At 43.3% G+C, this 20,602-nt stretch overlaps 1 protein-coding gene across 1 annotated transcript in view; it reads left to right on the forward strand.

Moving 5' to 3' along the window:
- The window catches only part of tmem45a (transmembrane protein 45a), a 106,192-nt gene that overhangs the window by 78,876 nt on the left and 6,714 nt on the right, over positions 1 to 20,602 (forward strand). Inside the window, exons 4-5 of the mRNA XM_070892999.1 lie at positions 8,898 to 9,082; positions 20,187 to 20,332. Of these exons, the coding sequence (XP_070749100.1) occupies positions 8,898 to 9,082; positions 20,187 to 20,332 (331 nt within the window). The remainder of the gene's footprint in view (positions 1 to 8,897; positions 9,083 to 20,186; positions 20,333 to 20,602) is intronic.

Here is a 20,602-nt window from a genome sequence, read left to right on the forward strand (position 1 = left end):
TTCACAGGCACTCTTCCAGCTTCACAGGAGAGAAGGATCAAGACAGTCGACCTCGAGGACAGAGACAAGATGGCATCCCTGCTGCAGCGAGGTGCAGCGTGGCTGAAAAAAATGATGGCCGTTACCATACTACGAGGTGCAACGCTGAGGGACCAACATATCGTGTCTAACAAAGGATTTGATTGGGGTAACGCCAGCAGGCTTCTCTTAAAGGAGCTGAACTTGGAGACATTATATGCATGGCAATCAATGTAACAAACCAATTAAGATTGTGAACAAAATGTTGTTGTGAGATGTCGGTACTATTCCTAATGTAAAGAACAAAATGTTGTTGTGAGATATCGGGAATAGAGTGTCCCCAAAAGTAGCAAGTGAGTGAATTCGGGAGGGTAAAAAAAAGACGATGATCCTGATGCCCTGCCCCAGGTGTCCCCACAAGTTATAGGCCAGTGACCTCAGGAGGGTGAAGGCACTGATCCTGATGCCCTGCCCCAAGTCAATCACCTAAGGACTCACTTTTAGAGTGGAAGCAAGTCTTCCTCGATTTCGAGGGACTGCTTATGATGATGATGATGACAGTTTACACTCAGATTCCTTAGCCAGTTCCTTAACCAAATGCTTCAAAAGCAGGTGATACAATTCAAGTTATGTCTCCCCATACTGTTTACCTGTGTTCACAGTAAAAAAGACATTTCAAAATGCAGGCTGAGGGCTGGATTCTTGGCTTGTTGCCGCCTCTGATGTCACCCTGGAGGGGTGGCAATGGCGACGGTGAGCTCTTCCAGGCGGGTGGCCAGCTTCCAGTGCCCCGCTCGGGTTTACGGAGCTGGTTTCGGCAGAACATTACCACCCGGAAGAGGCGAGCCAGTGTGCAATGTCCCTGGTTGCGACACCGGCTCGATTTTAGGCTCCCACCCGATCCATAGAGCGCCGTGCTGGGACCGCCTGTGAAAGCAGGCAGGCCGAGCTGTAATGGCCGCAGTGAGGGAAGTAATGTCAACCCAAGGTAAGTGTGATTGTTTTTCATTTTCTTTCTTTTGCAATTTATGATGTGGTGGCGTGAGTTATTTATTGGGAATGTTTTGGTGGTTTTTTTTCCAGGTTTTTTTTTTCTCCCCAGGTCTCTCTTAGAGCACTCTGAGGCTGGCTGTTTAGCTCGGGATTTTCGCTTGCTCAACCGGCCTAGCGCCCTAAGCGAGGTGTGCAACACCTCCCTTAGCGCTCCGCCCCACACTCAGGGCCCAGCTGCCAAATTTTGCTGACTGAGACGCAAACTGTTCCCGGGCGCAAACGTTACCGTCCCGCCGCCATTACTGCCCGAAATAAGCAAAGCCGAAAATCCAGCTCTCCACTAAACTGAAGGCACTTCTTTACGCATGTTGTAAATGGGATAGTGCACCACATGATGAACAATTCTAGTCAAGGAGTACATTCAGCCCATCAGTCTGTGCCAGCTCTCTGAAAAAGTATCCAATTAGTCCCAAACACCACATGTTTTAAATTATTTATTTTTCAAATATTTATCCATTTTCCTTTGAAAAACTACTATGGACTTTGTGTCCACCATTTTTTCTGATAAGTATTCCATGTCTTAACAATCTTCTGTGTAAAACAAATTCTAACTTCTCCCATCATTCTTTTGGCGATGGTCTGAAATTTATGTCCTACGGTTACTGACCCACAAACCCATGTAATAATTTTTCCCATTATTAAAACATTTCATAATTTTGATCACGTAGATTTCTTCTGAATTTTCTTTGTTCTAATGAAAAGATTCCCAATGTTTCTCTGTCGCTCTTGATAACTAAAACTTTTCACCCCCTCAGCTCATTAATCTCTCAATGTGTCCTCTGGATGTGGGCAATGCTGGCAAGGCTGAATTTATTCCCATCCCTAGTTGCCCTGAGGAGGTGGCGCTGGTGATTGGCCTTCTCCTGAAGTCACTGCGTGACAGTGCTCCCATGGTGGAATGCCAGGATAATGGCCAGCAATGATGAAGGTACAGGGACATATATATATGGTGTGAAATGAAGAGGAACTTGCAGGGTGGAATTTTCCATGACATTGCTGCCCTTGTCTTTCTCTGTGGTAGAGGTCACAGGGGAAGGAGGTGTTAATGTAACCTTTTGTGAGTTCTGTAAATATTGACTGATTGCCCCACCGAATAGTGGAAACAGTCAGAGGCCATCAAATTTAAGATTAGCATGAAAATAATTAAAGGATAGATTAGAAATAAAATGTCTTTACACAGATAGAAGTTTGAATTTTCTCCATTGCAAAATTTTTATTTTCTAAATTCTTACTTCTAGCTGCAATTTCGTGAGCAGAATGTAAATGTCTTTGGGAGTTCTGGTGACACATCTGCTTCTAGAAGTGAGAGAGCATTTCTCGACAGGACAATAAAAGGCAGATGTGACTATATTTTATGCATTATTCATTACGTACACACCCTGACTCCCAGATCCACATTTACTGGCCCAGACACACTTCCCTAAGTACACCAAAGGAGACCTGTCTTTGGCAGCTCTGTTTTACATAGGAGGCTGTTACATATCTGTGCCACATGCTGGAGGCCGACCTACAGACATCTTGCGGGCGAAATTCATTATCACCCGTTTGGGGGCGGTAATTTTTGAAAGCCGGGACACTTAACGCCAGGAGCTACTGCTTCACAGCTTTCAATAAATTGGCTTTAGCGCTCCAGGAAGGAATTGAATCAAGCACTCCACTTCCTTCTTGGAGCACTAAAGGATGCAGGCTGGTCAGAAACCTCAGCAGCGCTGCACACTGGGCCATGCAACACTGCTGCGTCCAAAGGGCCGTTCCCTCCCTTAAAAGGAAGGGCCATCGCTGCAGGATCTACAATTTAAAATTCACCAAGGCCGCGGCGATCCCATGCGATCAGCCCTGCACTCCAGCAGATGCTTATGGCGATGACGTCATAATCTCTGGGCGCAGGAGATTGGGTCACAATGCCGTAGCGCCACCACTAACCTCCGCCCAATATGGCGGGAGTCGATGTCAACGCCACACCCGATCACAAAGACATTTATGCCCCATTAGCGCCCCCCCCGGGGATGCCAACAAGAGGCACAAATACACCCAATTTCTTCCCCCTTGTATTTTAGGGAAGGCTTTTCCCATGGGCTTAATACGTTCATGTCACTGAATACTGTCAAGCCACACTACTGACAATAGCAAAACAATCAAGTTAGCTGTCCACAAATGCATGAAGCAAGTGACGGACTATTTGTAAGAGGCAACACATTTGGCACTTTCAAAGTTGAATGGAGGCATCAGCTCAACAGAGCACAAAACGTTTCTTGGTGGTAGGGTTCCCAAGTGTGCAGAGCATCAGAGGTGGCATACTAGTATTGTGCAGTCCATTGAGCATGGCCACCACCTCCTCACAGGTAAGATGCATTGCTGTCAGCCATGGCTTATGGTAGCCCTCTCGCCTCTGAGTCAGAAGGTTGTGGGTTCAAGCCTCACTCCAGGAACTTGAGCACAAAATTTAGGCTGACACTCTGTGCGGTACTGATGGAGTGCTGCAGGATCAGAGGTGTTGTCTTTCCGATGAGACGTTAAACCGAGGCCCTTTCAGGAGGACAAAGAGCGGGGCTTTCTTCACAGTGTCCTGGCCAATAATTTAGCACTTAACCAATACCTTAAAAACAGATTATCTGGTCATTATCATATTGCTGTTTGTGGGACCTTGCTGTGCGCAAATTGAACATAAGAACATAAGAATTAGAAACAGGAGTAGGCCATCTGGCCCCTCGAGCCTGCTCCGCCATTCAAAAAGATCATGGTTGATCTGGCCGTGGACTCAGCTCCACTTACCCGCCCGCTCCCCATAACCTTTAATTCCCTTATTGGTTAAAAATCTATCTTTCTGTGATTTTGCATACATTCAATGAGCTAGCCTCAGCTGCTTCCTTGGGCAGAGAATTCCACAGATTCACAACCCTCTGGGAGAAGAAATTTCTTCTCAACTCGGTTTTAAATTGGCTCCCCCGTATTTTGAGGCTGTGCCCCCTAGTTCTAGTCTCCCCGACCAGTGGAAACAACCTCTCTGCCTCTATCTTGTCTATCCCCTTCATTATTTTACATGTTTCTATAAGATCACCCCTCATCCTTCTGAACTCCAACGAGTAAAGACCCAGTCTACTCAATCTATCATCATAAGGTAACCCCCTCATCTCCGGAATCAGCCTCGTGAATCGTCTCTGTACCCCCTCCAAGGCTAGTATATCCTTCCTTAAGTAAGGTGGCCAAAACTGCACGCAGTACTCCAGGTGCGGCCTCACCAATACCCTGTACAGTTGCAGCAGGACCTCCCTGCTTTTGTACTCCATTCCTCGTGCAATGAAGGCCAACATTCCATTCGCCTTTCTGATTACCTGCTGCACCTGCAAACTAACTTTTTGGGATTCATGCACAAGGACCCCCAGGTCCCTCTGCACCGCAGCATGTTGTAATTTCTCCCCATTCAAATAATATTTCCTTTTAATGTTTTTTTTTCCAAGGTGGATGACCTCACATTTTCTGACATTGTATTCCATCTGCCAAACTTTAGCCCATTCGCTTAACCTATCTAAATCTCTTTGCAGCCTCTCTCTGTCCTCTACACAACCCGCTTTCCCACTAATCTTTGTGTCATCTGCAAATTTTGTTACACTACACTCTGTCCCCTCTTCCAGGTCATCTATGTATATTGTAAACAGTTTTGGTCCCAGCACCGATCCCTGTGGCACACCACTCACCACCGATTTCCAACCCGAAAAGGACCCATTTATCCCGACTTTCTGCTTTCTGTTAGCCAGCCAATTTTCGATCCATGCTAATACATTTCCTCTGATTCCACGTACTTTTATCTTCTGCAGTAACCTTTTGTGTGGCACCTTATCGAATGCCTTTTGGAAATCTAAATACACCACATCCATCGGTACACCTCTACCCACCATGCTCGTTATATCCTCAAAGAATTCCAGTAAATTAGTTACACATGATTTCCCCTTCATGAATCCATGTTGCGTCTGCTTGATTGCACTATTCCTATCTAGATGTCCCTCTATTTCTTCCTTAATGATAGCTTCAAGCATTTTCCCCACTACTGGCTGCTGTGTTTCCTTTATTACAACATCTTGTATTTATATAGCACCTTTAACATAGTAAAATGTCCCAAGGCGCTTAACAGGAGTGTTATCCAACAAAATTTGACACCAACCCACATAAGGAGGAAAGAGAGGCAGAGAGGTTTAGGGAGGGAATACCGTCAGAAGTGTAGTGCCTTGACAGCTAAAGCTGCAGCCGCCAATGGTGAAGCGATTAAAATCAGGGATGCTCAAGAGGCCAGAATTAGAGGAGCGCAGATATCTCAAAGCGTTGTAGGCTGAAGGAGATTGCAGAGAAATGAATGGGCCAGGCCATGGAGGGGTTTGAAAACAAGGATGAAATTTTGAAATGGAGACATTGCTTAACCGGGAGCCAATGTAAGTCAGCAAGCATAGGGATGATGGGTGAACAGGACTTGGTACAAGTTAGGAAATGGGCAGACGAATTTTGGATAACCTCAAGTTTACCAAGGGGAGAGCGTGGGAGGTCAGCCAGGAGTGTGTTGGAATAACCAAGTCTAGAGGTAACAAAGGCATGGATGAGGGTTTTCGCAGTAGATGATCTGAAGCAGGGGCAGACCCGGACGATGTTACGCAGGTGAAAACAGGCGACCTTAGTGATGATGCAGATATGTGGTCAAAAGCTCCTCTCGGGATCAAATATGACACCAAGGTTGCAAATAGTCTAGTTCAGCCTCAGACAGTTGCCAGGGAAAGGGATAGAGTTGGTGACTAGTGACCAGAGTTTGTGGTAGGGACCGAAGACAAAGGCTTTGGTCTTTCCAATATTTACATAGAAACATAGAAAATAGGTGCAGGAGTAGGCCATTCGGCCCTTCTAGCCTGCACCGCCATTCAATGAGTTCATGGCTGAACATGCAACTTTAGTACCCCATTCCTGCTTTCTCACCATACCCCTTGATCCCCCTAGTAGTAAGGACTTCATCTAACTCCTTTTTGAATATATTTAGTGAATTGGCCTCAACAACTTTCTGTGGTAGAGAATTCCACAGGTTCACCACTCTCTGGGTGAAGAAATTCCTCCTCATCTCGGTCCTAAATGGCTTACCCCTTATCCTTAGACTATGTCCCCTGGTTCTGGACTTCCCCAACATTGGGAACATTCTTCCTGCATCTAACCTGTCTAACCCTGTCAGAATTTTAAACGTTTCTATGAGGTCCCCTCTCATTCTTCTGAACTCCAGTGAATACAAGCCCAGTTGATCCAGTCTTTCTTGATAGGTCAGTCCCGCCATCCCGGGAATCAGTCTGGTGAACCTTCGCTGCACTCCCTCAATAGCAAGAATGTCCTTCCTCAGGTTAGGAGACCAAAACTGTACACAATACTCCAGGTGTGGCCTCACCAAGGCCCTGTACAACTGTAGCAACACCTCCCTGCCCCTGTACTCAAATCCTCTCGCTATGAAGGCCAACATGCCATTTGCTTTCTTAACCGCCTGCTGTACCTGCATGCCAACCTTCAATGACTGATGTACCATGACACCCAGGTCTCTTTGCACCTCCCCTTTTCCTAATCTGTCACCATTCAGATAATAGTCTGTCTCTCTGTTTTTACCACCAAAGTGGATAACCTCACATTTATCCACATTATACTTCATCTGCCATGCATTTGCCCACTCACCTAACCTATCCAAGTCGCTCTGCAGCCTCATAGCATCCACCTCACAGCTCACACTGCCACCCAACTTAGTGTCATCCGCAAATTTGGAGATACTACATTTAATCCCCTCGTCTAAATCATTAATGTACAGTGTAAACAGCTGGGGCCCCAGCACAGAACCTTGCGGTACCCCACTAGTCACTGCCTGCCATTCTGAAAAGTACCCATTTACTCCTACTCTTTGCTTCCTGTCTGACAACCAGTTCTCAATCCATGTCAGCACACTACCCCCAATCCCATGTGCTTTAACTTTGCATATTAATCTCTTGTGTGGGACCTTGCCGAAAGCCTTCTGAAAGTCCAAATATACCACATCAACTGGTTCTCCCTTGTCCACTCTACTGGAAACATCCTCAGAAAATTCCAGAAGATTTGTCAAGCATGATTTCCCTTTCACAAATCCATGCTGACTTGGACCTATCATATCACCTCTTTCCAAATGCACTGCTATGACATCCTTAATAGTTGATTCCATCATTTTACCCACTACCGATGTCTATAATTCCCTGTTATCTCTCTCCCTCCTTTTTTAAAAAGTGGGGTTACATTGGCTACCCTCCACTCCATAGGAGAAAATTAGTCGGAGAAAATTTCTGCACATCCAGTACTGGATGTCAGACAAGCAGTGACTACACTTCAAAAGTACTTCATTGACTGTAAAGCACTTTGGGACATTTTGAGGTAAAAGGCGCTATAGCTGCGAGATAAACGCATGTGTTCTTTCTTTTCTGTCTCAAGGGAGGGTGTGCTAGAATGCCAAACAGGTCAGTCTTCCTCATGAAGCAGCAGATCCATTCAACCAGCCGTCAAACAGAGCAATGCAGCAATTGACTCCCTATCACTTGCCCAAAGCATCTGTTTCATGCCTTGCGCCACTGTGCTGGTCCACATTATCAGCCCCTATTAGACTTGTATTTTATTTTAAGAATCTTCTGCCATGTTCTCTAAGTTGCATGTACAAGAGAATAATAACATTACCATTATTTTGTCTTTAATTGACATCACCATTTTTAATCAGTGATCCCATGCTCCCAATGGAGCATTGCACATGAAGGGAGTGTGATTTGGAGAATTGGAGCTTCACTGTCATAGCCCTTTGCAGCTTCCCCACAGGAATCATAGGATTACTGAATTTACCTTGTAAATCTATAATTACAGTTAACTTAAAGGCAACAATGTCCTCATACAAGTCAGATATACAGAGCTCCCTAAAGAATATACTCAAACTTTTCATATAGATTAAAACAATTATTTTTACTATTATAAATACCTCCAACTGTGTTTCACTTTATCCAATGCACAGTAAATATTTGAATAAGCACCAATTGGACTTCAACCTCCTTAAATAATCTTGTTCACTTTTGCCCTCAATAAATGTTTCTTAACGTTTTGTCTGTCTAACACCATCAGAAAACTAACTGAAAGTGATGAGAAAACAATAATTTTGATGCATGTTACTCTGTTGAGCATGAAATTGAACTCGATGGGAAGGTTGTAGTTTTTCAATTCAAAATATAAATCCTATAGGATTTTTAATTGGAACTAATTGGATCCTTCGGGGTCAAGTTATAAATTCTCTAGGGCTATTTGGTCAGAGTTTTGTGCATTTTATGAATAGATAATGAAGGTTATTATTAGGTTTAATGAATTATATTTATTACTTCCACTCTGCATTTTTACTTCTCCGGTGTGTATGGCGGGGTTTCTGTACATATGTGTGGGCAATGTTTAATGTGTGCTGAATATTTTTGATCGAACTGAATCAAATAGGAGACAACTGCATATAGCTGGTTGGATAATTTACTATTTATTGTTCCTTATGATTAAGCTTTGTGTGTTCCTCTTCAGTGCAAAAGATAAAGGGGTTGAATCTCTACAACGATTCTCCCGATCATCCACCTTCATTTCAGCGAAACCGCCATCAAAGTTACTGCTGGCAATTGGGAGAACCCCACAAATATTTAACCGTCAAATCTTTAGGAGATATTTATGTTTGACTTCCACATCTTTAGTAGTTTACCTGGTAAAATCCAGTGTCTGTGAAAATCACAAAGAAAGTATTCATCCCCACCCCTTTTATTATTTTATTTTGTCTGCAGGTTTCCTGTTTTATTACCATGTCCATGGGCGTGCGATGCTTGACATTCATGTGCACATCCTGCTGTTGGTGGCCGTGTTTGGCGGTTCCATTAGCATCTTTCTTGAAGTCTTTTTCCGTGGGAATATCATACTGGAGCTTTTGAGGACAAGCCTGTGTATACTGCAGGGCAGCTGGTTCTGGCAGGTAAGAGATTCTTGTAGTTCCCCCCCTTCTATAAACTTCTAATACAAATACTTTCCTTAAAGGATAAATTCTCATATATAACTGTGAAGATGGAATAAGGGACAATGGCAGTGTAACATTGGCGAGAGAAAATGAACAAAATTGGAGGCAGTAAGGGAAACAAGAAAGGGTAAAGAAGCCAAAATTATGTGTGTACCATTAAGAGAAAAATTGGACAGATTTATGCAGATTAACACGGGGATGGGGAAAACGGGTTCAAACAATTGAAGACAACTGTAGATCCCAATATGTATGAGCAGAAACAATTTGCTGCTCTTGGTTTTATTGTTCCATCCATTAGTATCCAGAACCTGTATTGGCAATGTGCAATCGCACATGACAGAAATATAGGCACATTACCATTATGTGGTAGAGCATAGTTTTCCTTGTAAATTAGATGGCATAACTAGTGGGTGTAGGTGGAAAAAACTAGAATGGATGAAATTGATCCAAATGAGGATGTAACGAACAGGGTGGATAAAGGGGAACCAGTGTATGTGGTGCATTTCGACTTCCAGAAGGCATTTGACAAGGTGCCACATAAAAGATTACTGCACAAGATAAAAGTTCACGGGGTAGGGGTAATATATTAGCATGGATAGAGGATTGGCTAACTAACAGAAAACAGAGAGTTGGGATAAATAATTTATTCTCTGGTTGGCAATCAGTAAGTAGTGGGGTGTCACAGAGATCAGTGCTGGGACCCCAACTATTTACAATCTAGATAAACGACTTGGAAGAAGGGACTGAGTGTAATGTAGCCAAGTTTGCTGACGATACAAAGATGGGAGGAAAAGCAATGTGTGAGGAGGACACAAAAAGTCTGAAAAAGGACATAGACAGTCTAAGTGTGTGGGCAAAAATTTGGCAGATGGAGTATAATGTTGGAAAGTGTGAGGTCATGCACTTTGGCAGAAAAAATCAAAGAGCAAATTATTATTTAAATGGAGAAAGATTGCAAAGTGCCACAGTGCAGCGGGACCTGGGGGTACTTGTGCATGAAACACAAAAGGATAGTATGCAGGTACAGCAAGTGATCAGAAAGGCCAATAGTATCTTAGCCTTTATTGCAAAGGGGATGGAGTATAAAAGCAGGGAAGTCTTGCTACAGCTATATAAGGTATTGGTGAAGCCACACCTGGAATACTGTGTGCAGTTTTGGTTTCCATATTTATGAAAGGATATAGTTGCTTTGGAGGCAGTTCAGAGAAGGTTCACGAGGTTGATTCCAGGGATGAGAGGGTTGACTTATGAGGAAAGGTTGAGTAGGTTGGGCCTCTACTCATTGGAATTCAGAAGAATGAGAGGTGATCTTATCGAAACGTCTAAGGTTATGAGCGGGCTTGACAAGGTGGATGCAGGGAGGATGTTTCCACTGATGGGGGAGACTAGAACTAGAGGGCATGATCTTAGAATAAGGGGCCGCCCATTTAAAACAGAGATGAGGAGAAATTTCTTCTCTCAAAGAGTTGTAAATCTGTGGAATTTGCTGCCTCAGAGAACTGTGGAAACTGGTACATTGAATAAATTTAAGACAGAAATAGACAATTTCTTAAACGATAAGGGAGTGGGAGGGGAAGTGGAGCTGAGTCCATGATCAGATCAGCCATGATCTTATTGAATGGTGGAGCAGGCTCGAGGGGCTGTGTGGCCTACTCCTGTTGCTATTTCTTTTGTTCTTATGATTGCTAGGAGCGTGGAATATTTATAAAAATTGTACTGGGACACCAATGGATAAGTCACAGATTTGCAATAACAATGCATGCTGCAATAACCCCGATCACAAGACTATAATATAAATATGCAAAAGCAAGGCCATTCAGCCCTCTGGGTTCTTGTTGAAAATGACTCTACAAAACCCCATCATAGCGTCCAGCTGTTTCTTAGATCATTTAAGATTTGCACTACTTTATCGTAACCAGGTCTATCTGATGTGTTGATCGCTCTTTGTGCGATGAAGAATTTCCTGACATCAGTATAAGTTTGAACATATGCCTCCTTGTGCAACTGCCATGTTTCAGTATGAAGTAATATTTCCAATTTATCTTATTTATAAAATACTGTCTTAAATACCTCTGTAAGGTCACTTCTGAATCACATTCATTCTATTGTTTTAACTATATAGTATAGGATTCTATTTGCTTTGTTGATTGCTGCTCGACAATGATTGACATGTTGAGTGCAGAGTCAAGTTAAAAACAATAGAGGGGTTATTTTGGCCAAAGGACGAAAACAGGTGCTAAATGTGTGCTGTGCTAATAAGACTAGCCTATTTGAAAGTCTGAATTTAGCACACAATTTCAGTCATAATTGGTGATTACCATATTTTGAACTTGCCTGGAGGTGCTAAACTAGAAACCCATAGGTTTTGCACTCAACTGCTGATTAGACACAATTTTTGTGGAGCAGTATATGTGGACTCCTCGCACCCACTTCCACTGGCGGTGTGGAGTGCTCTGGCTGGCACACAGCGGCACATTGCACGATGGTTTAGGGACCGAGGGAGAGGGCACACGGGTTCTCGGATGCGACACTGGAGGTCTGGGTGGAGGAGATCCAGTGGAGGAGGGATATCCTGTACCCGCGCGGGGGGGGGGAGGGAGGGAAGGAAACCACCTCACTCACCTCGCCCTCCTGTCTCTCTCTCCTGCAGCAGCTGTTGCTGCTCTACCCGGCCTCATGTCCTCCTCTCATTCCTCGTCCAGACCAAAGGGGACCCCTGGCAAGATGCCCAAGACCAAGTACTCCCTTTCTCTTGGTGACTCCTATAAGGTGTCCAATAAGGTGAAGGAGCACAGCACTTAGTCATTTTAGGTGAAGTCCTCAGACAATTTCGAGGAAAAATGTTGCTCAAGTGTTGAAGTCTCTCGATGTGTTTCAGAGATCCTCTTCACAACTCCAGCAGCAATGAACATGCATTGGTGAGTATCTCTTTAAAGGTGAGTATCCCTTTAAGTAGCGCTTGAAAGCAACATCAACGCTGTGTTAACCCCCAAACAGTTGGTCGCTGTTAGAAGAAGGTGTTAGGACAAACGTTAGCCACCAAGATGCCGTGCAGCTTGTTTAACGAGTGCCAGCATGCATTTTAAGTGGCAATCGGCTGTTTAACTAACCTCTGGACAGCCGTTCCTAACGCTGGCTTCAACTCCTTTACCAAGATGGCACTCCGCACACCCGCGCGGCAAAGCTGACATTTCAGCCTAAGACACCATCTTGGCCACCTCAGAGGCTCTTTAACGCCTAAAATATTCAGCAAAAATTGCCCCCTAAGTCTGTTAGATTCTTAGGCCTAGAAATTGTTTGCACCAGCCACCTGCTGGGCCACCTCAGGCAACTCACTGGCGAAGAGGATGTCACTTTTGCGTGGGGGAAGCGATTGGGGCAGTGGGGGGAAGCGATTGGGAGAGGGGGAAGGAAGCAAGGTGAATGAAAGGACAGCCGGTTAAGCTATTTCATCAGGTGGGCCTTGGTCACCAATGGGGCAGTGAAGATCCCTCCTCTCTCCCGATTTACAACTGCAGGCTGCCTGTTTTTCAGTTGAAAATTCTGCCCCAACGGTGTAGACTTTCGTCTTCAATACCTTGATAGTAATATGGTGGAGCAGATCTTGAAGACTATATAGAGCCCACCTCATTTTCATTCCACATCAATAGAATAAAAATCAGGCTGGTTCCAAAAAGGGAGCATGCAAGCCATCCCAGCAGATTACCAGTCACACAACGAGGATGAAAGTTTACCAGACTGTTTCAAGCCGTCTCCTGACTTGGGAGTGCCTAATGCTGAATACTGCACCTTTGTTCAAACATAATGATAATTCATTCTCCAGCACTGTTATCCTGACCTTGATGAATATAGTTATTCACAAAGTCATGGTTATTTAGTAACTTTGTACAATGATACATAACTGGAGGTTCGTGTACTGAGCTTTGAACCTTGTAGGTTTGAGACTTTTGAGTGCTCAATACTGGTAGTGATACAGTAATTAGATGTAAAACATGGTAATTATCTTTAAAATCACAGTCCTGTTTTCACACATTCCTTGATTTTGTCTCGATTGTTCTTTCTATTCTTTCTAGACATAACACATTCCTCCAAGGCTATTTGGATAAAAAGTAATAAAAGCAGAACAAGGGTAATAGTTTTGGAGTCTGGGAAATTCATACTCTGCCAAACGAGCATTAATTCTATCACAAAAGCAAAATACTGCGGATGCTGGAAATCTGAAGTAAAAACAGAACATGCTGGAAACACTCAGCAGGTCAGGCAGCATCTGTGGAGAGAGAAACAGAGTTAACGTTTCGGGTCGATGATCCTTCGTCGGAACTGGAAGTTAGATGTAGCAGGTTTTTAAGCAAGTGCAGGAGCAGGGAAGGGGGGAGGGGAGGAAACAACAAAAGGGAAGGTCAAACACGAGAAGGGAAACAGCAATGAAGATGAACAAGGTAAAAGAGACAAACGGAAATCCCGTCTGAGAGAAGAGCAGAACTTCTTCAAGATGGGCATTCCGAGAAGAGAAGTGGCAGTGAATTGAACACGAATACAAAAGCAAAATACTGCGGATGCTAGAAATTTGAAGGGGCCGAAATTGCCCTCAGTGGGAAATTGTGGAGGGCAACTTGAATTAACCAGAAATTTACCGCCTGGCAGGCGTCAGAGGGAAGAGTCAGAAAACTGGGCTTTTTAAAGTCTGACACCGCCTCCCAGTACTTTGGGGTACTCTTGGAGGTGGTGTAGGGAGTGGTTTGCGAGGGAGCGGGGCGGTATCCATCACCGCCGCGCTGGCCATGTCCAAAAGGGGGTGCCAGGCTGCCTGTTGGCGGCCCGGCTGAACCAGCAGCCGCCATTGTCAGGCCGACTCAGGAGTCAGTCGACAATTAAAACAAAATGGCGGCTGTGGCAGTGCACCCTCCCCTTTAAGAGCGGCCACATTGCCCAGCCACAGGCAGCTTCCCATCTTGTGAAATTGTCGGGGGCACCGACCAGCAGCGGCCGCGCTCCCGCGGACTAATTTCCCCCGCCGGGTGGTAAGGGGGCGTGGTGGAAACCCGTTGCCGCCGCCCCCGAGCCAGGGGCAATTCCGGATGGGTCGGCCCCACCGCCTGATCCCGGTCGGATAGGCCTTACCGCCCTATTGGACGCAGTACCGGGCCCCTTAAAGAAGGGGGCAATTCCCACCCCCCGTGAAGTAAAAACATAAAATGCTGGAAATGCTCAGCAGGACAGGCAGTATCTGTGGAGAGCAAAACCGAGTTACTGTTTCAGGTCAATGACCCTTGTCAAAACTGGAAAATTTCCATGGTCCTTCGCTCTCGAATCGAACCTTCCAAACATGCTGTCGAATTTAAACTCATTCAAGGCTGATGCTGAGGAACGTTTTCCTCCAAGGGATGCCCTTGATTTCCATTTGAACTTTCTCTAACTTCAGACTGTTTGTTTTCCTGACTCGGACTCAGACTTAAATTCTGACTTTCTCTTGGATTTGTTTCCAGTACATTGGATGTAGGATATGCTACTGATATATCAAAACTATCTGATGAGTCAGAAATAATTGAATCACTCCCACTCTCAACTACTTCCATGTCTGTGGGTAAAATATGATCAATGTGAACAAACCTAACCTGTCCATTATCAAACATCTTGACCAAGTATGTGCGAGGACCACATATCTTCACCACTCTTCCTGGTAACTACTTTACCCATTTATGGTGATACTTCTTCACTCTCACCTTCTGATTTAATTTCACACTTCTCTCTTTTACTCTACCTCTATCATGATTCTCTTTCTGTCTTAATTGTGTCTCTTCTATGGACTGTGCTTCGTTTAGTTTCAACAACGAGAATTTGGTTCGTGGCTATCATTTGAGAAACAACTCTGCTGGTGTTCTACCAGTAGTTGTGTGAGGAGTATTATAATACGTTATTAGAAAATTAGCCAAGTTGTGGTCCAATGACAACTGTCGTTTCTTTGGATTTGGATCCAACATTTGTTTGATGAGGGCACGTTTTACAATTTGTACAGTGTGCTCTGCTGCACCATTCGAAGCAGGGTGGTACGGTGGAACCTTTGTATGCTTCACACCATTTTTGCTCGTGAACTGTGCAAATTCTTCTGAACGAAATTATGGTCCATTATCCGAAACAATTTCTTCTGGGAGGCCAAATGAAGAAAATAATCTTCTCAAAATGTCTAATGTTTTACTTGTTGTTATTTTCCACATTGGAAACACCTCGACCCACTTCGAATGGCTATCAATCACAATGAACAATTGTTGTCCTTCTAGCTCAGCAAAATCAATATGTAGCCTTTGCCACACCCTGGGAGGCCATTTCCATGGCTGTAATGGTACTGATGGTGGTTGCTTGCTTACCGATTGACGTGTCGTACACTGACTTACGATGTACTCTATATCTTTATCAAGACCTGGCCACCATAAGTAACTGCATGCAAAACTCTTGGTCAAGCACATTCCCAGCTGCTGGTCATGGAGGTCTCCTAATAATTTGGACCCGAATTTATTTGGTATAACCGCTCTTGCACCCACATGATGCAATCTTTATCGACTGATAATTCATTCCTATGAATGAAGAATGGATGAATATCTTTGTCCGTTATCTGGTTTGGCCATCCGTTTGCAATATAATCATACACCTTTGAATAACTGGGTCACATTTGGTTGCTCTACCAATCTCTTTAGCTGTGACTGGCAGTTCATCAATGTATGAAAAATAGACAACTTGTGATGGGGAAGGCAATCTAGACATAGCATCAGCATTACTGTGATCAGCTGATCATCTGTATTCAATATCATATGTATATGCTGACAAAATCAAAGCCCATCTCTGCATTCGGGCTGCAGCTAATGTTGGAACTGGGGACTTTGGATGGAGGATTGCTGTCAGGGGCTTATGGTCCGTAACGAGAGTAAACTTATGACCCTACAAGTATTTGTGGAACTTCTTGACCCCAAAAATAGCTTCCCTTTCGATTTGTGCATAATTACTCTCACTGGTACCGAGAGTGCATGAAGCAAAAGCAATTCGTCTCTCCTCCCCACTAGGTAATACATGAGAGATTACTGCCCCAACTCCATATGGAGAGGCATCACATGCTAGCTTGATCTCCTGAGATACGTCATGGTGAACTACCAAGTTGCTTTTACACTCCTTGAATGCTATATTCCATTCTTTTGACCACTTCCAATGGACCTGTTTTTTCAATAGTTCATTCAGTGGATGTAATACTGTAGCCAAATTTGCTAGGAACTTCCCATAAAGTTCAAAAGACCCCAAAATGATCGAAGTTCAGTGACATTCTTGGGAGTGGGTGCATTTCTAATTGCATCCAGTTGTTCCTTGGTTGGATGTAAACCATCTTTGTCTACTCTGTACCCTAATTACTCCACTGAGTTTTTCAATAACTCACGCTTCTGAGCAGACACTCGTACTCTGTGCTTCTCTAGCCGTTTGAGGACTTCATTCAATCTGTCATTATGAATTTGCCTATTTGGTGCTGAAATTAGTATGTCATCTAAATAACATACTACCCCTTTAGTACCTTGCAAAATCTGGTTCATTACCCCTTGGAATATGGCAGGGGCGGAAGACACTCCAAATGGTAGCCTATTAAATTGATATAGGCCTAGATGGGTATTTATAGTCAAGCATGACTTGGACTCCTCATCTAGTTCAAGCTGTTAAGTAGGCATTCGTAAGATCCAACTTTGAGAAAATCTGACTCTCTGTCAGTGTTGTGAACAAATCTTCTATATTTGGCAATGCATTGGGGACATTACCCTCTAGAACCTGGTTTATGGTTACTTTATAATCACCACACAATCTTACCTTACCATCGGACTTGGGTACAACAGCAATGCGTGTAGCCCAATTACATCGATCTATCTTAGAAATAATGTTCGCAGTCTCTAGTCTTTTGAGTTCATGCTCAACTTTCTCCGTGCATATGGTATGGACAGTAAACCGATCTAGCGTCCTTCTGTACCCTGACACTCGCCTTGAAGCCTTGGATCGGACTGCCCATTTCGCAGAACACCTTCGGATAATTCTTGATGACATCATCCTTTGACGCAAATCTCACTCCAATCCAGCTTCAGTGATCTCAACCAATTTCTTCCCAGTAAGGCAGGCTTGTCTCCTGCCACTACTATTAGAGGCAAGCTCTGAACTTGATTCTTCTATTTCACCGGTACGGTGATACGACCTACCACAGGAATGTTCTCTCCCGAGTAGCCTCGCAGCTTTATCTTGGCTTTCTCCAATGGGAAATACCGCAATTTGTCGAGATATAGCGACTCCGGTACTACACTCACAGATGCACCAGTGTCGATTTCCATGGGTATCTTGAATCCTGCAACATCTATGTGGATTATGATACTTTTCAAATCGCCATCCGTTAACCTCGTGCTCCTGATGATATTTAACTCTAACATCTCCTCGTCCTGTTGTTATTCTTCCATGCTATGTAGTCTCTGGGGATTTCTACTCATAGCTTTGAAAGCTAAGTTTACCCTCGCAAGATGCCCAGTTGTCCCGCAGACAAAACACTCTGCCTTCACATATGGAGAACTTTGATGAATTTGTTGTCCCAGGCACTCTTAGCAGGACGTCAATGCTCTCTGTTCCCATTTCCAGTTTCTGAGACTTTGGGGCCCTACCGCCTTTTACTTTGAACCTGCAGGCGATTCACCTTGGTTGTCTGATGACTGAAATTAGTATGAAATTCTTGGGAATATTGGTTGGCCATGCTCATCGACCTAGCTGTCAATAAGCTAAATCAAAAGTCAAATTAGGCGTAGTCAATAACTTTCTTCTGATCGCATCATTTTTCATCCCACAAACAAAACAGTCTCACAATGCTCGGTTCTGAAAGTCTCCGAAATTACAGTGAATAGATAGTTTTTTTAATGCTACAATGTACTCACTGATATTTTCTTCGGCCTTCTGATTTCATATTCCGAAACAATAACTTTCAGCAATTTCTAATGGAATGGGGCTGTAATGTCTGTTTCAGCGTTGTATCCTTTGGCTTGTCACAAGCAAATTTATCAGTGTTTCATACAACTCGGGCCCGGCTTCAGTTGAGAATATAGCTTTTTTTTGTTCCAACACCGCCCGGTTATTGTCTTCATTACCGGGGGTTTCGATTTATATTATTTGCAGTGAAAAATATGTCTAGACGATCCACATACACACTGAAACTTTCATGGTCGCGTTGAAATGCCCCCAAATGCCCTATAACTCCCATAGGGGCTGCCATTTTGACTCTGGCAGTGTAACCAAATGTGCTCGTAATTTACCTCGGATTTATAGCTGTTTCCAAAAACAGTGAAGCTCTCAAAGTCTTTCTGTCGGCTGGTTGAATCCTTCACCAACAAAAATTTCAGCTTTGTATTATCCGATTACATCCCATTCTCGTCGCCAAATGTCATATCTTCGGAGAGCTCACAACACACAACCTGTAAGGTGGCTGCAGATTTCGGAATCTTCTGACCTGCTGGTCAGGTGACCTACTCTTTATTAAACAGCACTAGCTGCAGTAACACAGATGTCCACCGTGTGGCGCTACAGACATTACACTATGTTATTGCAGCTAATACTGTTTAATAAAGAGCAGGTCACTTGACCAGGTCAGAAGATTCTGAAACCTGCAGCCATCTTACAGGTTGTGTGTTGTGTGCTCTCCGAAGGTATGACAGTCTAAATCCAATTGCCTTCCAAGGAATAGCAAACAGTGTCTGATAGTGAGTTTTAAAGTGCTGTATGTTTCTCTGACGTAAGTGTTGCTTAATATTTTGTGGCGCTTTAATTGATTGGTTTAGCTCTTTTAATGCCAATGGTGAAAAATGTCCATAACATGTTTTAATGAAAGCTTTACTCTTTTTCGTTAATAGAAAGATTTTCAATTCCCTGTTTTAAAACTATGTTTCTCCTCCCTTTAGAATCCAGGGAACAGTTGGTGCTGATTATATAGGTTATATAGATTACAGTTGGCAACATGATACTTACATCAAATAACAATCATCATTAAACTATGATGAAGCCAGATGTATAAGCAGATTTAGAGCACTGAAAGTTAAGGATAGCATATGAATTAGAATGTAGCTCATCTTGATTTGTTTTTGTTATGTTCGGGGTTTTTGATTTATTTTCATATGGTTAACTTTACTTGAACTTTTTGTTATTGACGTCTTTATTGTTCTATTTTTCCCATTTTGAGTAGCAGCATAATTTGCATCTGTTGAAAGTTCCAGTGGGGAGGTGGATATAGCATTGCTGTCATACGACAACTGTGGTCACACCCACTTTTTAAGTGAGTGCTAATGATAAGTACAAGCCCATTATTTTTTAAAATTATGATAACTAAGAACCGATTTTGTAAGCAAACATGCAAGAAAGTGGCAATCCAGCCCTGGCCGTTTGGTATGTAAACTGCACAGTCCCCTGCAGTTTCATTATGTTTTCCTGTTGACTCACTGCCATGTTTGCAGAGTTACCAGATAGCAAACCGATAATATCACATGTACAGGAATTATTAGTGTCCCACCCTAAAAACTACTTAAATAAAAAGTTAATGAAGATCATTAGGTCAGTTTTATATTTGTTTGAATATTTAATTATATTTGTGTGTTTGGTTTCACAATGACAGTGAGATTGGTAGTTCCTGGTCCAAACCCAATATTTATTGGCACACTGCTTATGTGCTTGAATTGTATTCCAATGTCGTAATACAGGTATAAAATTGTTTAGCTCAAGAAGTTTCCTGAAGCAATTTCCAGGCATCTAAGGAGTATGACTGCAGAATGTGCCGTTAACTGTCTAATAAAGGCATATTATGTGATAGTCATATTACTGTGTGGCTTTTTGTGACAATGGTCTTTTGGACTTTATGTGGAAGGCATCATTACTAAACCATAGTTATCACTTTAAAATAGTGTAATTCTTTCATTTCAAAGATATTGAATTTATAGCTACATTGACGGAATTCTTTTTTAAATCCACAAATATTTTCAATTGCTTTTGTCCAGATTATTTCATTTCTTTTTTGCAGATTGGGTTTATTCTGTATCCTCCGAATGGAAGCCCTGAATGGGACCAAAACAACCATGACAATATGATGTTTATTACCATGTGCTACTGCTGGCATTATGCCTTTTCGCTTCTCATTGTGGCTGTTAGCTATGCAGTTGTCAGTTGGTAAGTAAATATTTTTCCCCCTTACATATCTGAACACCGAGGGACTTAATTTCCTCGGGAACATACTGCTTGATGCATTACATTAATTAGGGCTGGATTTTTGACTTTGATGATTTCGGGGCGGTAATGGCGGCAGGGCGGTAAAGTTTGCTCCCGGGAACAGTTTGCGCCTCAGTCATCAAAATTGGACAGTTGGGCCCTGAGTCTGGGGCGCAGCGCTAAGGGAGGAGTTGTACACCTCTCTTGGGGCATTAGCATGGGAAAATCCCG

The sequence above is a fragment of the Pristiophorus japonicus genome, chromosome 11, assembly GCF_044704955.1.
Source record: "Pristiophorus japonicus isolate sPriJap1 chromosome 11, sPriJap1.hap1, whole genome shotgun sequence".
Classification (NCBI taxonomy): domain Eukaryota; kingdom Metazoa; phylum Chordata; class Chondrichthyes; family Pristiophoridae; genus Pristiophorus; species Pristiophorus japonicus.